Here is a 22,875-nt window from a genome sequence, read left to right on the forward strand (position 1 = left end):
CTCAAGCCATCTCATTCTAGAACATTCTCTCCCACCCAGCACTGGCAACATTATGAGCACAAAACCACTGTGTCGTCCTGTCACTTCTATGAAGTCCTGCGAGTCCCACAGGCAGAGCTGGCCGCTGTCTGCTCTGATGCCCAGCACTTTGCTAATGTTCCTGTTAACCGTGTTCATCTCCCTCGTCACTTCCTCCAAGTGACGACCGCTCAGACGACAGTCTACCTCCTGAATTCCATTCCGCCTGCACCGCCATGCTTGGTGGGCTCCGTGTCACAGCAGCCAGAGTGGGTCTTGCTTCCGTCTGGCAGGAAACCATGCGGGCAGCTCAGATTTGGTGCCTCCCGTGGCTCGTCCAACTGAATCCTCAGGACGCAGTCACGGGCCATCACAGAGCTCAAGTAGTCAACGGAATACAAATGTTTAAAAGTCAGTGAGATACTATATTTTTGTCTATCAACCTGGCAAAATTTAAAAAAAAAAAATACTGATGAGGGTCTGGGAGAGTGTGAAGAAACATTATTAACAACAGGCTTAAAAATAGGTCCCTAGGTCTTCAAAGGTGACCTGGTATTTCCACTTCCAAGGATGTATTCTAACCAAATAAGTATATTAGGACTTAACTACCTGGATGTTCATAACAATTTCTGTGAGCACCCCTTCCTTGGCCCAGTTCCCTTCCAGTGTACCCCCTTTCGCTCCCATTAAGCGGGCTTGTTGCTGTCCTTACAGTCAAGAATCCCAACCAGTCAATTCCACAGTGACATTTTAAAGTTATATAGATATGTATTCATGGGTTTTCTCTTCTTTATTGCTTACTGGTATTTTCTAACTTGTCTAATAGCTATGTATTGCTTTAAAAATACTATAATGATTTTTTTATAGTATATTACACTTTACATTGTTTTTCCAAAAGACCTTCTCCTGTGCAGATTCTCTAAAATCATCATCTTGGACATGAGATAATTTACTAAGGCACAGGAAGAAAATTACATTGTCTATTGTAATTTCTGTGCTGTTGGCAAAATTAGCATGAGATCTTGCCAAAAGCAATGTCAATGGCACTCACAGAGTCACCAGGTCCGTTTGTCACACAGCCACGTGTCAGGAGGGCAGGCAGCACGCGGTGCCTTCTCTCCCATGCACACTTCCACCTGGCTCAGTGTCATCACTAAATGCATGGGCGCCCAGTTACGTGGAGGACCTCACAGATGTTTTCTAGGTTAAGGAAACTAGCCCTCATAAATAGATAAGAGGCTTAAAAAGTTTCTTCCTACAGAGTAACCTTGAAGATAATACTAATACTACAAGCAGATGTGAGAATCAAGAAAATAGCAGAGCCAATAATTCTACTCTCTGAGCTCTTTGTCAACCATGGGATAAGGTAAAAACAATGATAGTCTAATCTGGTTTGATGAGAAGTAGCTTAAAAATGCTGTAAATTATCAAGAATACTAGTTGGAAAATAGATTGACCTTTACTATCACTACCAATGAACTCTGCCTAAGTGGTATCACTGCCTAAGTGGATACCATGCTTTGGGGTGGTAACCAGGCTTAGAATGGAGCCAACACAGCCAGCAAGACATTGAAAAACTAAGCATTCAGAACACAAAAACAAACCTCAACACTTCTTAAAGCTATATGGAGTCAGGCAACACTCAGTCCACACTTTAATAAGTTTCATAAACTTAGTGATAAATGCTTAGAAGCTGAAGACTTACCAAGGAAGCACCCAGACACATCTGGCCTTTTGGAGAGCCTTTCAAGTAAAACTGCGTCCTGAATTGCAGAATGTGCCATTCTACCTTACCTTTTATCTAAATAACTAGAGTTGCCTGAAAATTTCAACTTTGTGATTTTCAAAAAATAAAACACCGTTTTCTCAAATGAATGAGAGTGGTTGAGATGAATAATTCATGCTGCTCTTAAAGCACTATGAACTGATAGCAATTTTGAAAAAGAAAAAGAAAAGGAAGATGTCGCAATCCCACTTCTTGGTGTATACCCAAAAGCAGGGTCTCGAAGATATATTTGGATACCCATGTTCATAGCAGCATTATTCACAATAGCCAAGAAGTGAATGCAAATCGGATGTCCACAAATGCATGAATGAATAAACAATATGTGGCCTAAACGACAATGGAATGCTATTCAGCCTTTAAAAGGAAGGAGATCCTGACACATGCTATAGGATGGATGAACCCTGAAGACACTACGCTAAGCGAAATAAGCCAGGCACTGTATGATCCCCCTCTACAAGGTGCCCAGAGTAGTCAGACTCGTAGGAGCAGAAGGCAGAAAGGTGGTCGCCAGGAGCAAGGGGCGGGGGGAAAGGGGCACTTGTTCCACAGGTACATCACTTCCGGTCTGCAAGATGACAAAGTTCTGGAGACCTGTTTCACGACCATGTGAGCATACAACACTATGGAACTGTACATTTTAAAATGGCTAACACGATAAATTTTATGCTATGTGTTTTACCACAGTTTCTTATAAAAGGCAGGCTCTGCCTAATTTCACATTCTAGAAATAGACTTTACAGTTTATAATTAATAGCACCATGTAGCAAATCTGGTATCTTTCCACCAGCACCTCAGGTGGCTCACCACCTTCATCTCTAAGATTAATTAGATGATGACCCACCTCCTCTGCCACTCTCTGACTATCCTTGCCCTGTCTGTGCCTGTCTCTCTCCTCCTCCCTCTCCCCAGCCCCCTTTCCTTCCTTTTCACCCCTTCCTTCTTACCTAGCAGGTTTCCTATAAATAATCGTTTGTGTTAAAGAATTTTCACTTTTATTATCTTATTTCGTTTTCACACCAGCCCTGTGAGGTAGGTGTTCTTTCTCCTTTACAAGTTAAGATGCAGAGACTCAGCATTATTTAATGTCTATGCCAGTCACCTGCTCGGTAAGTGGCAGAGCTCAGCTCCAAATCCCACACTTGTACCCTATAATACTGACCCAGATAGTGGCTCTCACACGGTAGTGTGCGTAAGACTCCCCTGAGAACGTCTGTTAAAATGTGAGTTCTGGGTTGGTTTTAGGGGGTCTGGAACCTGGAACTTAGCAAGCACCCTCACCCAGGGGCTTCTGCATGCTGCAAAAATGCACAGGCCCAGAAGCCAAGCGCCACGCACAGCATGCATTGGGGACAGAGCGACCCGAGGCGCTCCACAGATGTAAGCATCCAGAGGGGGCAACGCAGTGACACTGACCTTCTACAAGGAACTGGCTGTGTAAACACAGGATTCACATCTGGCAGCCATTACGAAGAGGGAGAGGAAGGAACGCAGGAAGGAAGGAGAGAAAAGCCTGACCGAGTTCCTGTCCACAGAAGCCAGACCTGCCAGTGTACGGCCCCACCGGCCTGCCCTCTCGAATGTTCTTTTTGTCCCTGAGCATTTGGCGCGTGCAAAGGGGATGACATACGTACTGCTTCTGGAAGGTGGGAGAAGGACTAAAGTCGGACCAGAGAGACAAGCCCAGGAGGGAAGTGGCTGACCCAGAGCGAGTCACAGGCAAAGCAGGGATCAGAGGGCAAGACCTCCTGGCTTCTGGGCCTGCACCCCAGGCCGGGCCACACAGCTTCCCCAGCCCAGAGGTGTGAGGACGGGGCTATCTTTCCAAAAGGCCGGCTCTGCAGAAGCCGGAGCCACAAGGATAAGAGGACTTTCTGCACAAGAGACCAGGCGATCCTCTGGCTGGGAAGGCACCACCGTGATTTAAACGGAACTGAGGGCTAAACAGGTGAGGGAGAGGGGTAAGATCTGGACTGAGTAGAAAGACATTCTCTTTGCAAATATGCTACATTTATTCTGAAACTAGGAGATCCAATGAGGTTTCTGTGGGAAGCCTGTGTTGTACTTTTTGATGGCCTCTTAAAAAAAAACAACAAATTTTTGCTAACAATAAAAAATGCATCCTATTCCACAAAGCTGACTCTCGGGACTACTAAAGAGAGTGAACTTCCTCAAGACAGGACGTGAAGTTTGACATCAGTCGGAGCTTTTGAAAGAACTCTAGATGGTGACACTGGGGGTGCCCAATCCTGAGGCCTCCTTCTCTCATGACAGCCTCTCCTAGGAAGAGCATGACATCACCATTTGATCATGGAGAGACGGGGCAACTCTCTGGCAGAACCAGGGTTATGCAGGGTAACAGACATAGCTCAGAGCTATCTTGTACTCCAAGCAAGTCCGGGCCTGGGTTCACACATGAGGCACCAGCACATGCGTTAACGCTGCGTGTCGGTGCTGGCTGCTGCCGCCGCCACTGAATAACATGCCCCTGGGTATATTCCTACCCGTGCGTCATGTCTCTGCCACCCTCCTTGCCTGCTGCAGTGCCGCCTGTCGTAAACAGCCTGTCTGTTAACGCAGAGGGTCACCACACCCCCTTCCTCGTCCTTCTCCGCCCCTGGGCCTGGAGGCACGTGGCTCACCCTCACCTCTGGGTGCTATTTCCCCCCAGCGCAGGTGGGGTGGGTGGCACACCAGTCCTCCACAAGGGACTCACCCTGGCATAACCTTGGGGAACTAGTGAGGGCAGAGATGCCCTGGGTGACCACACTCCCATGGTTATTTTTCATTAAACCTTCCATAAGTGATGCTTCTTCACCACCCTTTTCATTCACTTCTTTAATGAAACAACCACATAGTAATCATCTAAACTGAGACACTCCCAAAGGGGAGATCTGTTAATGATGCGGGGACAACAAACAACAAATGTAGGCCAGGACTCCCCTGGGTAAACCGAGCCATAGGTCCCCCCATTCATGAAGTGGATGAGCTGAACAAAGACGACACGCCTTTCTCCATTGAGATTCCTTGTGCTCAGATAGCTCTATTCTGCTCTTTCGCAGCTGGACCTCCGCATGACATAAGACTTCTCAGTATTCTTACCCAGTATCCAGGATGATATTTTCACGACAGGTACTCTGGATAGGCAAGATTCCAAAGACCAGAAGAAAACTGCCACTTCCTTACACTACCAATTTCTATTCGGTTTTCTGTTCTCTAGATTCAATGATCTCAAGTCCTTTAGCTAGCAAAATTAAATTTATACACTAAGTTATTATCATTTCAAATGAGGTTTATAATCGGCACTCATTAGGAATTAATTATTAATATTCATTTTAATAACTCTCCTCCATATTCAGATTGCTGGAATGTTTAATATTGTTTTCTTTGTTTTTTAAATAATTTTTTAAATTTTTTATGTATTGATTTTAGAGAGAAGAAGAAAGAAAGAGAGAAACATTGATCTGCAGTTCCACTTATTGATGGGTTCACTGGTTGCTTCTTCTATGTGCCCTGGCCAGGAACGGAACCTGCAACCTTGGTGCATTGGGACAATACTCTAAGCATCTGAGCTACTTGGCCAGGGCTAATGTTTTAAAAAGAAGCTTTCATCACATTGCTATTCATTTTCAATTTGTGTTCATTCTTCTGCCTCCCAAGATCTTTATATGCCAAACCCAGGGTCATTCTAGGCATTTTTCATTTTGTCAGTTTAATTAATTTGAAGGTAACCTAGGTTTTATTATAGAAAATTAGCAATAATCCGTAGATAATGTTAAAATGTTTTAAGAATAATTTTAAATAATTACCAATTTCTCACTCCACAAGGCAAGACATACCAAATAAACTTATTTTAAATTGTTATGGTCATCTTTTAAAGAACAAAATATCTTGAAATAGTTGTCATGAGTCATTAATTAGCACACGAAGGAATTATAAGATAAAATGTGAAATTAACAAGGACAAGCAATGTTCAAAATTATCCTTTCAATTAGAAATTAAGTCTTTGGAGTGTTTAATTTTCATCTATCACCATCATTGATATATAGTCCCTGTAATGAATGGAATTCGATTCTGGATGAATTGCAGCAGACAACATTTCTTCCATTTCCTCCTGAGAAAAAGGCTCACCTGGGAGGGACAAGAAAGGAAATTCATCATTTAGTCTTCTGATTCTTTTCTTCCTCTTTCCACTTGCCAGCTTAACTGCCATGGGACCCCATAGGCAGAAATATCCAAATCACCACCTTACCTGTAAAGAGTCTTATTCAAGCAGGTAAATTACCTACCAAGGCCTGAGGATTACCTACCTTCAGAGCGTAAGTTACCTGCCTCTACAAACAATGCTTTCTAGGTGGAATTCAGTTAATAATCCAGGAGTTATTCACATGGGGATTTTGATGAGAGTGATGATAGTATTATCAAACAAAAGGAACGTGCTGTGTTCTTTTGAAACCATGCTTACTTACATCCTTAGGAAAAAAAGAATACCTGAAAAAGCCTAACAAGACAAATTCTGCATCTTTCTTATACCTGATTGTTAAATACTAACCATGCTACCCATGAACTTGGATGGGCACATTAAGTCCTTAAGAGAATACCAATAAGCATTTCGTTGAGAACTACTGTGTGCCAGGCACTGACCGGAGAGCCTCGTACATATTAACTGAGTTGATCTCCCCACCGCCTCACGAGAGGCATGGCCTGCCACCCCCACTCACAGTGGAGGACACCCACATGCAAGGAAATACGCAGCTTGCCCAGCCAGTGGGGGTAGAACTGAGATCTGAAGGCCAGTAGTCCGGCTCAACATCCATGAACCGATGACCACACTCTACCTGCTCACAGCAGATCACAGGAGAGTCGCATGCTCCCTTAGGTAAGGATGGGAGGAAAATGGCGGGATGAGTAAAAGCGCAAGGATGGGAGCCAGCCTGCCTGGGCTCAGATGCTAAGCTCTCTCATTAGCTTTAAGATCTCGGGCAAGTCACCACCTCTCTGTGCCTCAGTTTTCCTGTCTGAAAAATGGTGATGGTAAAAATGCTGCTTATCTCGTAGGGTTGCTATGAGGATCAGAAGTGTCGTTATTTGACTAGTACTTAGAACATTGCCTGGCACATAAGTAGCAACATGTGTTTCTTTAATGTTTTTGAGATCTTCCTGGCTGCTAAATACTGTCTGACACAATACACATGTCTGGACACATGTGGACTGCTGTCTTGTAGGAACTTGAGTCAGTGTGATTTATTAGGTTCATCACAGGACCTCCTGGGACTTTAGAATGCATGTTCTCAAACCGATTGACGTCCTGGGGACCCTGGGAACATTTTTATTGCCCCCGTACCCACCGCAATCTGTTTCTGACTTCCCTGTTTCGGTCAGCAGCATTACATAAACCCATTGGCCAGGTAACAGCCTCGTCCCTTCTGACTCCACCTATCATGACCCAAAATCCTGCTGCAGACAGTCTGTTGTATCAATCCCTTCTTTCGGCTCCCACTGCCACTGCCAGACCAGGCCCTCACTGGGGTATCATCAAAATGCTGAACTAGCCCCGCTACTGGTCTCCCAAGGAGAACCTCTTTCGTGCTCACCTAACAATCTACCAGCACCTAGTTAACTCTCCACAATCCCTCCTGCGCTGTGTGACTCATCTGCTCAAAACCCTATAATGCTTCTCCATTGGCCACAAGATGAATTCTAACCTCCTGAGCCCGGGCCTCAAAACCTGCTCCCGTCAGTCTATCTGGACTCACTTCCCACTGCCATCCGACAAGCCCCTCCAGGCCCTCTCTCTCAGAGACTCCCCAGATACGCTCCTTCCTATCTCCCAGTTTTTGTTCCCACGGTGCACCCTCTCATCAGCTCCTGCACCCCTCTTCCTTCATCTCCTCGTTCATTCGTTAATTCAACAAGTCCTTGCTGAGACTTACTACACGGGGACCTTTGACACATAAGATTTTACCCCTGCTCTCAATAACTCACCCACGCAAATGCTACCATCTTAAGAAACCTACTTTCTCTTTAACTCTTCCCAGACCAAGCATTCTAGGCTGATACTTATTTTTTTCTATTATCTTACATTTTTTCATTGTTTTATGTCAGTTTTATTTCCCCCAGTAAGACTCTAATATCCTTGAGAAAGGGAACAGATTTTAGTATCATTAACTCTCACTGCACTTAGAAGGTACACCATACGAATGACATTGAACTGTTGTGGCCACTTTGACTAAATATATGTTGCCTAATACAACCCAGGATTTACTTCCCTTCAGTTACTCCTTAGGATTGAGAAGCTGATGCTTTGAAAGTGCAGATTTTTCCGTCAAAGCCAACCCCTGAGGTGAGTGGGACAATGTCCTAAGAGTCTGGGTTGCAGCTGTGATTGTCGGGTCCTTCTCACTTGGTCCCTCTATTCTCTCCTACTGTTGACTCAGGTCAGAACAGCCTAACCAGCTGCGCGTGCAGACACAGTCTTGGTCCTCCCCGCTCAACATCTGTATCACGTGATTGGCAACTCTGAAGCAGTCAGGATTCAATCTCTGAACCGGTTTACTGAACAAAGGAGACGAACACTGATAACTCTGTATGGGACAAGGGGGAGATGCCCAGTGTGAGAACGGACGAGAGAATGCCCATGAGGCTACGGACGGTCAGAGAAAACAAATCCCCACGTCAGCCCAAGCAGAGAGAATTCCTGAAGGAAATACGCTGGCATATTTGGTGCGCAGGTATTGCGTGTGTGTGTGTCTCTGTGTGTGTACAATTCAAGTTACCTAAGGTTCCATGAGCATAAGATAATGCAAATTTTTGTGTGAATTCACATTCAAGTGAGGCTGCACTATCTGTAACTTCACCAACTGAAACGCTCTTTAAAAAGGAATTTTTATATATTCCAATTCAAATCTTTTATCTAACAACAGGCATTGATTTGTAGTGATTAACAGTTCATGTTTTCTAGATGGCATACCTTTTATTCTGGAAATACTCCAAGTGAATGGAATGCTTTCAATTGACAGAAGTATCATTATACTTTACAAAATGCCTTTCCCCTTAACCTACATTTTTTCCTCTTACCCACCACCAAACAGAAAACATCTCAAAACCAAAATAACAGAAATAGTAAATAAAACTTTTTTAACCAGAATGTCTGATTTTAAAGTATCCCCTATAATTTTTGCATAACTGTTAAATTATTAATCACTTAAATAAGTCACTGTTATAACATATGTAACAAGTAACTCTTACCTTCTTCAGTCATATGCTTGATCAGTTCTTCCTTAGAAAGAAACCCACGTTTAGCTGGATCTAATACCTACGAAAAAGATAAATATTATAGTTTTCATTTGGTGAATAAAGTCTACATGATGAATTTTTCATGTAAATCTATATAAAATCTGAGCTTACATACCTCAAAAGCTCGAAGAAGGATATCTTCTGGAATTGGTCTGTATCTAATTATGGGAAAAAAAGGGCATAAATGGCACAGTATTTAGCTCAGTCTCTACACAATAAATGATCACATAAAAGAAAACAAAAGCTGCTGACATACTCTTTTTTGGACTTCTAGATATAAAAGTTGAAAACATTCCAGACCCACGGGAAATACTTAGTTTTACTTCAAAATCACTGGCATGGTTGATGTGATCTATTACTTTTTCTCCTCATTATAGAAATCAATTTATCTGGGAACAAAATATCTTTAATAAATCAACAACAGCAAAGTAATGCTATACTTTCTCAAGAAAAATAATTAGGGTTAATTCTTATTTATCATTGATAATTCAAACTAAAAGATAATAAGACTGTTGATGACTTACGCTTTTTGTAGCTTATTTGCCCTTTAATTATACTTTGCTTATTAGATTAATACTGAAGTGGTTGATATTTCTAAGCACATACCACCTGGCAGTTCAGAGTATAGTAAAAAGTTAGAAGAAAGCTATTCTGGAAAAAATACTAGTTGATTACAATATATAAAGTGGAAAAAAAAAAAAACAAGTAATTTGCAATTAACGTCATTATGATCATTACTTTAACAATTGCACTTTCTTACCTTCTTTCCAATAGTATACTGGTCATTACTGGAAGAAATTTTTCAAATCGAATGTATCCAGTGGGCTCTTCTTCTTCTACCTAAACATGCAATAAAAGACAGCCATTTATTCATTCAACAAATATATTGAGCAGCTACTTTCTTTCCAAGCACTGTGCCAAGAGTAGGGGATTTGATAATGACCATGCTTGGACACGGTCCCTGCTGACAGAGTTTACATTCTGGTAGTGGAGACATATATTCATGAAAAGACAACAAAGCTGGGCGTCTAATTATATGTTTGCGTAAGCACAATGAAGTAAAGGAGTGTGTGTCTATTAGAGCATAGAATAAAGGAAACCTTTCCCAGCCAGGAGGTCAGGAAAGGCATTCAGGAGGAAATCACACTTGAGCTGATGAATGAAGGATGAGTAGAAGGTAGAAGGTTATTAAACAAAGACAGCAGAGAAGAGACTCCCAGGGAGAGGCAATGGCATGCATGAGGCCCCATGTGATGCCCCCTGGAGGCCAGGAGGCTGAAGAGAATGTTTCTCCATGAGGCTGCAGAGACAGGGACCAGACCTTGCAGGGCCTATAGCCTATGAAAGTGACTTTGGCTGTTATCCTAAGACCAGTGAGAAATCACTGCAGATCTCAAAGGTGTACGTCTGAAAGATCACACTGGCTGCAGGTGAGGTGGCTTCTGAGAAATAATCTAAGGGCTTGGATTGGAGTGGAAGCCATAGAGAGAGAAATAGATGGTTGCAAAAACTACTTAAGAAGTAAAATCAGTAGGACCTGGTGTTGCATTTACTATGGGCAAGGACGAGGAAAAAAGAGAGCAGTCAAGGACAACTCTTAGGATTCTAACTTGCACAAACAGGATTGAGAGATGTTTTTCCCTGAGAGAAGAAACACTGGACAAGGGGCCAGGTTAGGGGACCAATCATGATCTCAAGGACCAAAGTACATATCAAGCCATTGTAAAATATCTATCAATACCTAGATGGTCTATGGAACTTTGTTCTACCGTCACTAAGTAAGAGAACGCTACACCTGGAAAGAGAATTTTTGATACCCAGCACTACTGGAGAACAAAAAAAGACTCCTGCCCATAGGTTGAACTGGGATGCTGTGGCAGAACAGAACATCGTCTATCTTAACTTTTGTGTCAGGCTGTTTATGAGGAGCTATAAATTCTCCACTCCCTTTCAAAAATCCTATTAAAAGGCTCATGGATCCCAACTCAACAGGAGAGCTTTAACAGATTTACTCTTCAAGCAAAAATAAAAGATCTATAGGTTGCTGCTACATGGAACATACAACTTTTAAAAAAATTATTTATGTTTGTTTTATTTTTAGAGAGAGGGGAAAGGAGAAAGAGAGGGAGAGACACATCATGTGTGGTTGCCTCTCAACTGGGGACCTCACATGCAACCTAGTCATGTGCCCTGACTGGGAATCGAACCAGCGACACTTGGCTCGCAGGCCGACGCTCAATCCACTGAGCCACAGCAGCCGGTTCACAACTATTTTTTTAATGTCTATACTAGATTCTCACCTAGTATGAGTGGAGCCCTCGGATTCCACTATCAGCAGAAAACATCCTGGTCTAACGACAGAATGATGTGTTTCAGAATTTCTGAGCCTATCAGTACATGAACAATGGTCTTCAGCTGCCTCTAGGTCCAAGGCAAGCATTTTGCAAATGAATGGTCACACAGCTCTGATGTGTTTGACTGAGTAGCACCCTATAATTCCCAAACCAGGAGCCTCTTAAAAATAAAATGTCAACCTTAAGAGACTAACTTTGGAGGGGTAATTTTTTAAATAAAATGTTGAGTTTCTGTTCTGACTACTGAAGGAATTTGTTCCGGAACAATGGTTTGCTTCCCTTTCCCCTCGCCCTCAACAAACTGTGGGAGAGCAAACAATCTCAACCTTGAAAGATCAAAACCCCACTTTAGTTTATGCGCATCCTCAACCATCTACGAACTGTTTTTAGTTTTTCCAAAGGGAGTTCAGCTCTATAGCTCGCTCTCCACCATGTGAGAATTCACAGACTCGTGCTATGTACCCAATAAAGCCCCCCGCCCCCTGCCCCTGGCTTCCATACAGCCTCCAGGAGCCCCTGGGGCCCCGGACCCTAGGGTGGGCGCTCTGCCGGTCGTTCTGGCCTGATGGGTCTGTGTAGAGCCAAAAGTGCACAGAAATAATAAGGGAAAGCAGTTCTCCAACCAACCAGGAGAGCAGAAGAGGCATACAGTTCCTTTGACTTCTTTTTAAAGAGGAATAATGAATGAACAGAAGTTCATCTTCACTTGGGCAAATCGTGAAAATCTGTCTATGACCCAACACCGTCCTCTAGAGGCCACACTTTATCCTTTCTTTTGTACGAAAAGATATATAAGCAATGGCATAAAACCAATACAATTTTATGGTGATTCTAAATACAGCAAGATAGACTGTTTTATATATACCAGACACTATTTGATATTATAAAAGGTTTTAATTATTTAATTAAGCTTTTTATTTTAGAATAGTTTTAAATTTACAGAAAAGTTGCAGAGGTAGTACAGATTTCCCATCTAATGCCCACCTGGTTTCCCCTATTGTTAACTCTTGCATTACCACAGCTGTAAAACTGTAAAACTGCAGTTGGTTTATTGTCACAACTAATGAGCCAGTATCGATACATAATTCTTCACTAAACTCCACGCTTTATTTGGATTCCATTAGTTTATCTAAAAGGCATTTTAAAATATGATATATTCCTCAATCATAAAAAAGAAACAAGGAGTACAGTAGAATACCACTTCTGAGAATCTGGAAACAGGAGCGCAGATACAGCAGGATAAGACGCGGTTCTGTTATTTCTGGTGCAAAATGGGCTAGTTAACTTTACGAGGTCATCAGTAAGATAAGACAAAAACACTACTTTCCAGAAATGTTTGCTATCCAGTAATGGCACAGTAATTATTTAAATTCATGCATTATGATGCCTTTAAGATTTAAAAGAAATATATCAAATATTGAACCATATATATAAACACACAAATATAGTGTGTATACGAGTATATACATATATAGTAAGTATATAGAAATAGAGATAAAGATAGAGAGACAGATACAGAGTAAGAGTTATTGTTTGAATTGCATCCTCCCAAAATTTATAGGTTGAAGTTCTAATCCTCGGTACATCAGAACTTGACTTCTCTGGAGCAAGGGTATTTACAGAGGTAATCTAATTAAAACGAGGTCTTTAGGGCAGGCCCTAAGCCACTACAGCTGGTATCCTTATAAAAAAAAAATGGGGAAATCTGGACGAAGGGACATGTCTTCATGGTCATATGCCTTCATGAAGACAGTCACCTATAAGCCAAGGAGAAAGGTCTGGAACAGACACTTCTGTCCCAGAAGGAACCAAGCCTGCCGACACCTTGATTTTAGACTTCTAACCCCCAGAACTGGGAGACAGATGTTCTTACTAAAATATGCATGGCCTATTTTAATTCAAAGACTTTAAACCGCTATCATCGAGCATAATTCCTTACACTTACCTATTGGAGATTAGCAAAGCAGATATTCAAAATTCAAAACTGATTTTACAGAGTTGACACAGAGAAAGTGGTACAATTCCGACCTGCTTTCATCAGGAGAAAATTCAAGTAACCAACTTATAATGAAATGAACTCAAGAAAGATCCCCTAAATTATAGCAGACAAGTTCAAAAAGCCGTGGGGTTCATCGCCATTTCTTCACTTACTGCAAAGTCGTGCTGGGAAAACCCACTTCACTTTGATATGGATGAGGGTCTTTAAAAATGATGTTTCCTTTCTCATAGAAAAATATCACAATACATCACCACGACAGGCCAGGGGTAGTATAAAATATTCTGACTGAATTCATCCCCTAGCTCCAGTGTCCTCGTTTATAACCCAGGGAGAACAGCAACACCTCACACGGTTGTCGTGAAGGCTACAGGTGACAACACGAAGGTGCTTCGTGAACCTTGAGAGTCTACCACGATGATTATATTTCTATCAGCAGGGTACATGCTTTGGGCTCTGTGGCATGCAATGACACCTCCTCCTGAAAGAATCGGTGTCTGGTGCTAAAATCTCAGACACATCCTCCTTGACTCTCCATATTGAACTGTTTCTACTCAAGTTTGGTCCTGCCTCCTACCCAGAAAACGCAGCAGGAACAGTGGTGAGAATGTATTCTATTGCTGGGCAGATCTACGAGCCTGTCGCTCGCCCCCGGACCCCTGCCTAGTGGACAGGATGTGGGCACAGCAGGGAGGCCTCCCCCTCGGTTGGCTCCCACCTGCGTCTTCGGAATGATAGGGGAAGGGGAGCAACAGCCAGCCAGCCAGCCACCCAGCACATCCCTCCTCTTCAAAAGGCAAAAACCAACAAAACAAATACACTTTGTCACTGCAGACATGAATGAGGCAAAGTCACGTTCTAATCTAGTTTGTCTCACCCGAGAAAAGGGCTGACGTGCTGCGAAGGGGTCATGATAACCTGGGCAACGTATCCTAGGCAGCATTTACCGACGCAAGTGCAATAAGACCTCTTTGCAGGAAGATCCCCCGGCGTAGCCTTCATGTACCCTGACAGTGAATTCATCTTAATAGTTTAAGTGCCTGTTCCGTCGGAAGGCCAAGGCCCTGGTACACCCACCCAGCTCTTCCTCCCCCAAAGGATTATGGGGAGTAGGCACCTTGAAGAATCCATACTGTTCACTCCACATAAAGGAGCCCCACCTCCGCGAGGCCACCACAGTGCATTCAGACACTGGATAGTCTCTGCAACCTCTTCCCCCGTGTGGAGGAGTCTCAATAAATTTGTAAATACTGTGGGATATTAAGCTACATCAACATTTATCTAAACCTCAAGCACGAGGCAAATGCTGCTTCTTACTCTCCTTTGGAGAGAGTTCATTTTCTTAATCTGTTTTGCATCTGAGGAAATTCAGGCCCAGGGGGTGAAGAGCCTGCCTGTCTTGGTCCCTAACCTTGGCCAGGTGTTTCAGGTGAGGTCACAGCCCAGAGCACTCTGCTCCCATTCCCATAGTGAAATCATCAGGCCATCTCTTCTCTCATTAAATCATTATTTATCTTAATGCTGAACTCACTGAATAGGCACAATAAAACACACAGTGAAAATTCATTTCTCCCGTGACATCAGTCAATAACAATCAGTCAATAAGCTGAACTATTTCATGCTCCACAAAGCAAGATAGTATCAGTACTTAAGATAGTTTATAAAGTACCTACATTTCAACTAGTTCCAGGTCACCAAACAAGGCATGCAAATGAATTTTAACTATTTGTAGTAAAACATGAAAACCACGAGATATTTCAAGTTAGACTCTAAATACCACATACATAAATTTTAACATAAATCATGCCTCAAAAGCAAAACATAAATATAATTTAGGAAATATTTCTCTATCTTGGATAGAATAAAATAATAAAAACTCATTGCCACGTCTCAAAAATATTATCTTTACAAATAGAAAAATGTAAATCTGCCTATTTTTAAAAAATTACTTCAAACATTCTAGAGGCAGCTGTGCAAAAATTAGAATATGTGAGTCTTTGGGGTTTTACGTCCCTTTCTTATTATTGGGAGTATCAAAAAAAAAAAAAAGAGTGACTCGTCTCTTGGCTGGACCATCAGAGAGTCCAACAATCAACAGGTGGCTAAATCAAGTAATTGATAAGGTCCCTCTGGAGCAACGGGGGGATCGGTGGCTGTTAAGCCATCTATTTCCCCACTTTACCCTCTGGGGTGGGGAGTGCCTCAAGGGGCGCCAGCCCCTCCCAGTGTCTCAGGCTCTCAGTGCGGACCCCTCCCCACCTGCGCGTGAGTGGCCCTGGTGACGCCCTCTCCTATGGATGGGGGCAGCAAGCACTGCAGTCACAGTGCCTACTGAGGTACTCCTATACCCCCACCCCACGCCCCCCGTACCAAAAGCAGCTGTTTAAAATTCTGTGGCAGTAAGATGGGAGGAAAGGCTCCATCCTGAGCTGAGATTTGGTTTAAGCAAATACGCCGTGGTTAACACAATGCAGATCTGAACGTAGTGATGAATAAAGAGGGATCTCCATTCTCCCTAACGAGTGAATTCCCTAAAAGAATTTTGGTCAAGTTGACTATATAAACTTATCAGGTCCACAGGTATATTCAAAATCACATATATAACACGTTAATTTTTAAATATTATTGTTCATTTTTACATTTTCTATATCTTTACATTTTATAAAGCAATTTTATTCAAACCAATGCATCTTCCTCTACTCTTAGGAAAATTAGCTTTATTGGATCTCCAAATGGAAAACCAATGTAAAGGTTTCCTGCTTTATTGACTATTTTTAAATGCTAATGAAAAAATGGTACTGCTTTTTAGCTACCGAGGTACTGGTACGTGGGCACCAGAATCATCTTCCTCGTCTTCCATTCCTTAGCCGTATACAGTGCTTCAGGACTCAGAACGTGTCTTCTTATACAGCATTTCACTTCCCTTCGAAGCAAACTTTGAAGGAGGTGTTGTTAGGGAGAAACTGATACTCACAGAGCTCAAGCACCTCCCCGAGACACAGCAGCTCCTCTTCTGGGTCACACTAAACAGCAGCAAGTACTGTGCTGGCTGCAAGGAATACGGAAATAAAAGCCCGCTTCCTTGTCTTCTTGCCTTGTTCTCTTTGCTGTCGTTGGCTTCCACCTGGACCCACACCCCTAGATAAGCATTTCTGAAAAAATTCTTCTCCTGATGGTTGCCCAGGTAGCTTTTTTCCCTTCAGGCCTCTCCTCTGCTGGACTGAACGCTGCACTTGAAACGAGAGCAGACACTTTTCTGGAAAACCAGACAGGCGTGAAGCCGTCTGGCCAGGGGCCGCTCGCCACGGCGGGATGGGGTAAGTCTCTCCAGAAAGTCATCGACGCTATTGCAAATAATCATTTTTTTAAAATTCTTAGAACAATGCCAAGGTAGTTCTTATTATTTTATTATGTTTACTACTTCTTCTGAAAGTTTAATTCCAAATAAACATAAATTCTTTACAGGCTCTACTCCTGCTTCTATGCCCTTTGAACTGATATTACTTATAATCTTCCTGTCACCTGTCAAAACTCTTCCTGCATATAGTCATCCCTGTGTCTACTGGCCTTTTTTCCACTAAGTTTAGAGAGTATAATATCTAAAGTGGGGTCCTACTTGATCCATTGCATTACTTGGTCACAGCCACTTCCTCAAGATCTGAGAGCAATTCTTTCAGACCCTGATGGTTGGAGAGTTCACACAGCTGCTCTAATGTTTTCACTGAGCACATTACTAGTTCCGGGCATTTTTCCTTTCGGGGAAGGAACGTTTCTGTCCTTCAGTCACGAGGGGCCGGAGTTGCACAGAGGCTGCTGAACGACACTTTCTCGGCTCTGCTTACCTCCGCAATCACCTCATGGAGCTCTCCCTCGTTAGGGCAGCACCCTAATGACCGGATGATAGTCCCGATCTCTCTGGGGAGAAAAGAAGGCAGGAGTTTCAGGATCTAAATTCTGAACAAGCAAACGTTATGTTTCTCCAGGTCAACAATTTTCAACCGGCGTGCTGCGAGAATTTTTAAAACACTTCCCTCTTTTAAAAATGATAACAGCCAACGCAACAATAGCCGTCTGGTGTGAGTGAATCAGAATTGGACCTGTTTTTTGTGAGATCAGCAAAAAGTGGAGTTTGGGGTGTGCCGCAGAATTTTAGTAGTTTATGTGGGCCGTGAGATGAAGAAGGTTGACAACCGCTGCTCTAGGTTATGTCAGAGCAGATACAGCATAGCAAACACAGTCGCTCAGTAAATATTGCCTTGAGAGGATAAAAGACGCTTTCTGGGGAAAGTGAAAGGCAGACAAGCAAACCAAAGACAGAAGAAAGAAGTGTTTGCACTGATCGGTAAACGCAAACCTTCCCTCGGCCAAAATCCAAAGGTCCTAGAAAAGGAAAAGAAAGGAGGAAGGAGGAATAAAAAGAAATGTCAGTCCCTTACTAACTAGTTATTTTAAGCATTAGTTAACTCTTTGAGCCTCAGTTTCCACATCCGTAAAATGGGAACAACAGTGCCTACCCCAGAGGTTAAAGTGGACATCAGTGGCAGGGTACTTAAAAGTATGGCCTATCGTGTCAGGAAAAATCTCTCATAGGCGCCTTACCCCTTCCACCCAGTCTGTTTCTCAGCTCCCTTTGCCATCCCAATCCTTCTTCTAAACTGCTTACCCTGTAACGACCAGACGCGTTGCTCACTCATCCCCTCCACGCCCATCCCCTCCCCCAAGTCCTGCCATCACTAGCTCTCTTCCACCCATCAGGCCAAGGCTCTCTCACCCGCTTCTTCCCTCCCATGCCTCCAACTCCCTCTTTTCCTCCCATGGGCCCGCCCTCCCTGCCCCCACTGCAAAATGATCCCTGCTGTTAAAAATTTTACTGAAGGCTAAGAGAAGTATCTTACTTCCTGTACAGAGAAGTCCCCCCAAAAGCGCTGGTGGTAAGGAAACCTGGGTCACAGTTATAGAACACGCAACTGTGTGTCCCACATAGTGGCCGGCAGTGTCACAGCACTCGCTGTGCGCCAGGCGCCGTTCCGGCCGGGTCCATAGAGAATCCACTCGATCCTCACAGCAAGCCTATGCGGTGGGTACTTCTGTGAACTCCATCCCTACAGGCAAGGAAACAGCTACATAAGTCACCCGGGGTCACCTCTAGCCAATCTATTCAAGCAACAACCTCCTCAGGACTAGGGAACTCTTGGGAGCCGTGGGGAAGTCTGACAAGAGGGCTAAGGAGAAAATGGGGCTGAGAACGGAGCTTTCTGGCTTAGGAATGGACATCTCCTCTGAGACTTCTAGAAAGAATAGCCCTCACCTCTCACTCATATCCCTTATGATCATGATCTGTAAGGATGCGAGAAGAACTATCTCCAGGCTGCCAGGTTAATATTAACAGAATACAGTGATACCAAATTTTTATCATGTCTTCGAGGCTCTTTTAAAGTGCTTTAAATATTCATATCCACTTACTCGTCACATCAGCTCTGTGTGGTAGGTAGTATTTTTTTACCGATGAGGAGAAGTGAGGTCATTTCTCTCTCCAAGATCCTAGTGAATGGTGGAAATGGATTCAAACACAGGGAAGCAGGAATCCATACCTTTAACCACTACGCACTGTTGCCTCACATAAATCTCAACTGAGTATTTAATTAGACTTACAGGAGAATTTCCTGACTATAACAGGTGCTTCTCAAGAAAGCCATGGAAATTCCATCCTATGGGAGCCTTGAGGATCCATCCAGGGGTCACAAGCTGTGGCTCTCAGATAAGGTTTTGTTTAGCATAGCGTTGGTTTGTTTATTTGTTTAGATGAGGGATGCAGACACGTCATGAGAACTGTCTTCTAATTCACACATTTACGTTAAGCCTGGTCCCTGTAGGAATGTGTTTATCACTCTTGGAAAATATCAATTTTGCTCTGTCAAAGAACTCGCCTGCAAGAAGCAGAGGGATGAGTGAATGACTCCTAAAGTTCTCCCAAAGTACTCTATTCTAAAATTATTTTTAAAGCACACACACAAAAAAAACTTGTGGCTCATGTAAGAGAACGTTCTTGTTCTCAGAGGATGTACCCTGGAGTATTCCAGGGAAAAGGTCACTATGCCTACAGCTGACTCCCCAATAGTCCAGCCAGATGAAAATAACGGAGAGAGCCGGAGAAAGCCAGAGTGAGCCTCGCAAGCAAACACACACGTGGCAAAACGTGAAGAACTGGTCAGCCCAGGTGAAAGGGCATAACAGTTCAGTGCACCATCCTTTCTATTTGTCTATAAGCTTGACATTTTTTAATAAAAAGTTTTTATTTAAAAAACAAACAAGATAAGCACATTTCAGACTCAGCAATTAAAACCAAAGTAATAAGAAATAATAACAGAAGTCCTGCCTTGTATAAACTACTTATAAAACAATTGGCTCTTTTGTGTTATACTATTTTTATCATTTTGGCTTGAAATGTTGATTATCAAAGACATCTTACCCCCCCGTTTCACAGTAAAGTACAGGAGTTACAACCTTTTCACTCGGCACTTTAGAAGGAAAATTTAAAACTTGGCAACACTGACTAGATCTAAGTATCGTGCAGTACGAGTTGAGCTGAGGTTGGGTGGTGGCCCATCGTTCCCCGCAGGAAACAAGAAGTATTGGAAAGGTGAGCAAGCACTGAGGCAGGCAGCGCTGCCGCCACGGGATGAGAGCCCCGCGGTATGACTGACGTGTGCTGGGCACTGGGCTTGGGCTCTCGGAAGAGGCGCAGGTCCCAGCAGAACGGGCAGAGGGACCTCTGGCCCATGAAGGCCGGCTGACGGCACTGCCCAGGCAAGGCCGGGCGGAAGGTGCCTGAGAAGCAGATAAAGCAAGGGCAGAGGGAGGAAGGGAGGCGATGTGCAAATACTAATCGCCCATTCTTCTCCAATGTGTTCTTTCTTTATTTTTTTTTTATTGTTTTTCTATTACAGTTGTCCCATTTTTTCCCATTGCTCTCCCCTGACCCGCCCCCCTCCCCCCTCCCCCACAGTCAGTCCCCACCCTGTTGTCCATGACCATGGGTCATTCATACTAGTTCCTTGACCAGACCCCTCCCCCTTCCTTCCCTGCTTGTCCCCTTCCCCTCCCCCCGGTCATTGTCAGTCTGCTCCTTGTTTACACGCCTCTGTTTCTATTTTGCTCATTTGTTTGTTTTGTTCATTAGGTTCCTGTATTAGCTGAGACCAGACGCTATTTGTCTTTTGCCGAAATGTGTTCTTTCCTCAAAAGGTTAAGGAATGAGGTGAATTTATTTCAAGAGGCCTCCCAAGTTCCTAAACAGAGTCCCTGAGAGGAAGGTGAAGGGAAATCAGAGAAAAACAAAGGTGACTCAGAGCGTCTCCCGTTCTCAGGTCCTGAAACAAGGCCGGAGGCACAGAAGACAAGCCCACGTGCTCACACGGTAACTGTGGCGCCAAGAACATGGGGCCGCAGCCGAAGGGGTCAGTTGGCGCTCCAGGTGGCCTCTGGACGGGGCTGGGGACCCGCCAGTCTGGAGGAACCCACACAGCTAGCAGCGCAGCCTCGGCAGCAGTAAGGCTCTGAAGGGTAAGCTAAGAAAATAAGAGCAGGGCAAGAAAAAAAAAAAAGCCACGAAAAGGTCAGGCCATCAATTTTTGGTAAGAACTACAAACTAACTCCAAAAGCCTTTATGGTTAAATACTAAGAATTTGTCTCTGTGCTTGTACTATACAGAGAGTACTAAACATGGTGACAAAGTCACTTCAGAACAAATGAGTCACAATAAGGTTGCCCAATTGTGACATCACCATTTGATTTAAGTACAGCACTTGGGCCACTTGAAATTGACGAGGGGCCGGCTGGTTCTTGGTGAGCCAGCCTTCAGTGCGTGTGGTACCACGTTTCTGACACGAGGTGGAGCCAGAGCCTTTGAGCTAGGCTGCGAGCCTTCGGTTTAAGGGCAGCTAAGGTCAAAAACATCAAAAAGGGAATATCCGATTGAAGACGATTGGTGAAATTACAAGGGAGAAACGAACAGGCAAACTATTTTACCTTCTCTATGGAATAACTGATATTGGGCTAAATATAAGAGAGTGTTAAAAGCAACTCAAAAGTTTCTAAGAAGGAACAAAGAAGGATTTGAAATAATTTTCATTTATGTAACAAATATTTATTGACACTATGCCAGGAACCACTTACAGTACAGCAGACAGCAAAGTGACAGCCGTGCCCTGGGGAAAGGCATTTTTCACAGATTAACCTTATTTTGGCAAAGCCATGAAATGAAGTTGAAATAATGGCTAAATCTCCTTATTTGTGGAACTACTGTTTGTTTTTTAAGGCCTCTTTTTCCAAATACCCCTCTAATCAAGTGAGGGTCATTTTCCCACTGCTAAAATATGCTTACAGAAAACCTTCTGGTTCTAACTTGTTACAGTACTATTTCTTTTTCTTCTTATAATATAAAATTTTTATATTTAAATTAGCCAGCTGGACTAACTGATGATCCCAATTTCACTGGCCACACCCAAAGCATCGTAGCCTGGAGCCAGCCAACACAGGCCTTCTTCTCTCCGTCAGGCCTGAGCAGGGTGTCGACCTTGGCCACATCAATGCCACAGAGCTTCTTCACAGCCTGTGTGATCTGATGCTTGCTGGCCTTGACCTCCACAATGAACACAATGCACTGTTGTCTGCTCTCATCTTCGAGGCTGACTCGGTGGTCAGGGCGAACCTGATGATGGCACAGCGGTCGAGCTGGTCTCCCGGGGGCGCTCTCCGAGGATACTTAGGCTGCCTTCAGAGCTGCAGCGTCTTAGGCCTCCGAAAGGTGGGTGATGTGCGTATCTTCTTTTTGTGTGGGTGTGGATGCCTTCTAGCACTGCTTTCTTTGCCTTCAAAGCCTCTGCCTTGGCTTCGGCTTTGGGAGGGGCAGGGGCTTTCTTCTTTGCTTTGGGCGCCATCTTTGCGAAAAGGGTTTCCCACGTGATTATTTCTCACACTGTCTTATGTACCAGTTTGCAGCCCCCAAGTAAAGACTCTGGACCTCCTTGGCACTGGGGTTTCTATCATGAACTAGACAGAAAGGTCCCCGCTCCCACCAGGGAATACACGATCAGGGGGAGGGAGCAGACACAAAGTGCACATAGGGGCCAACTTTAGGAAACGCTAGGTGCTGTGAACAAAGTCCCGCTGCCACCATCATCATGACCATGACTATATCCATTCGCTAGGGATGCAATAACAAATACCACAGACTGGGGCTTAAACAACAGAACTGCATTTTCTCGCAGTGCTGGAGGCTGGAAGCCCGGAATCATGGCGTCGGCGGGGCTAGTTTCTTCTGAGGCCCCCCTTCCTGGCTCGCAGACGGTCACCTGTGTCCTTGCTTGGTCTTTCGTCTGTACACACGCAGCCCTGGTGTCTCTGCCAAAGTTCCTCTGCTTCTAAAG

General features: G+C 43.7%; 1 protein-coding gene across 2 annotated transcripts in view; it reads right to left on the reverse strand.

Moving 5' to 3' along the window:
• The window catches only part of DRC8 (dynein regulatory complex subunit 8), a 74,229-nt gene that overhangs the window by 8,959 nt on the left and 42,395 nt on the right, over positions 1-22,875 (reverse strand). The window contains exons 3-7 of one of the 2 annotated variants that reach the window (XM_090263438.1): positions 17,290-17,362; positions 9,858-9,937; positions 9,213-9,255; positions 9,050-9,116; positions 4,635-5,932 (exon numbers count right to left, since the gene is read on the reverse strand). In XM_090263438.1, coding sequence (XP_090119564.1) covers positions 5,817-5,932; positions 9,050-9,116; positions 9,213-9,255; positions 9,858-9,937; positions 17,290-17,362 — 379 coding nt within the window. In that variant the 3' untranslated portion in view covers positions 4,635-5,816. Of the gene's footprint in view, positions 1-4,634; positions 5,933-9,049; positions 9,117-9,212; positions 9,256-9,857; positions 9,938-17,289; positions 17,363-22,875 lie in introns of those variants that run through there. The other variant, XM_090263439.1, reaches the window with a different exon arrangement.

Source organism: Furipterus horrens, unplaced genomic scaffold (genome assembly GCF_987537825.1).
Source record: "Furipterus horrens unplaced genomic scaffold, mFurHor1.1.pri manual_scaffold_15, whole genome shotgun sequence".
Classification (NCBI taxonomy): Eukaryota; Metazoa; Chordata; class Mammalia; order Chiroptera; family Furipteridae; genus Furipterus; species Furipterus horrens.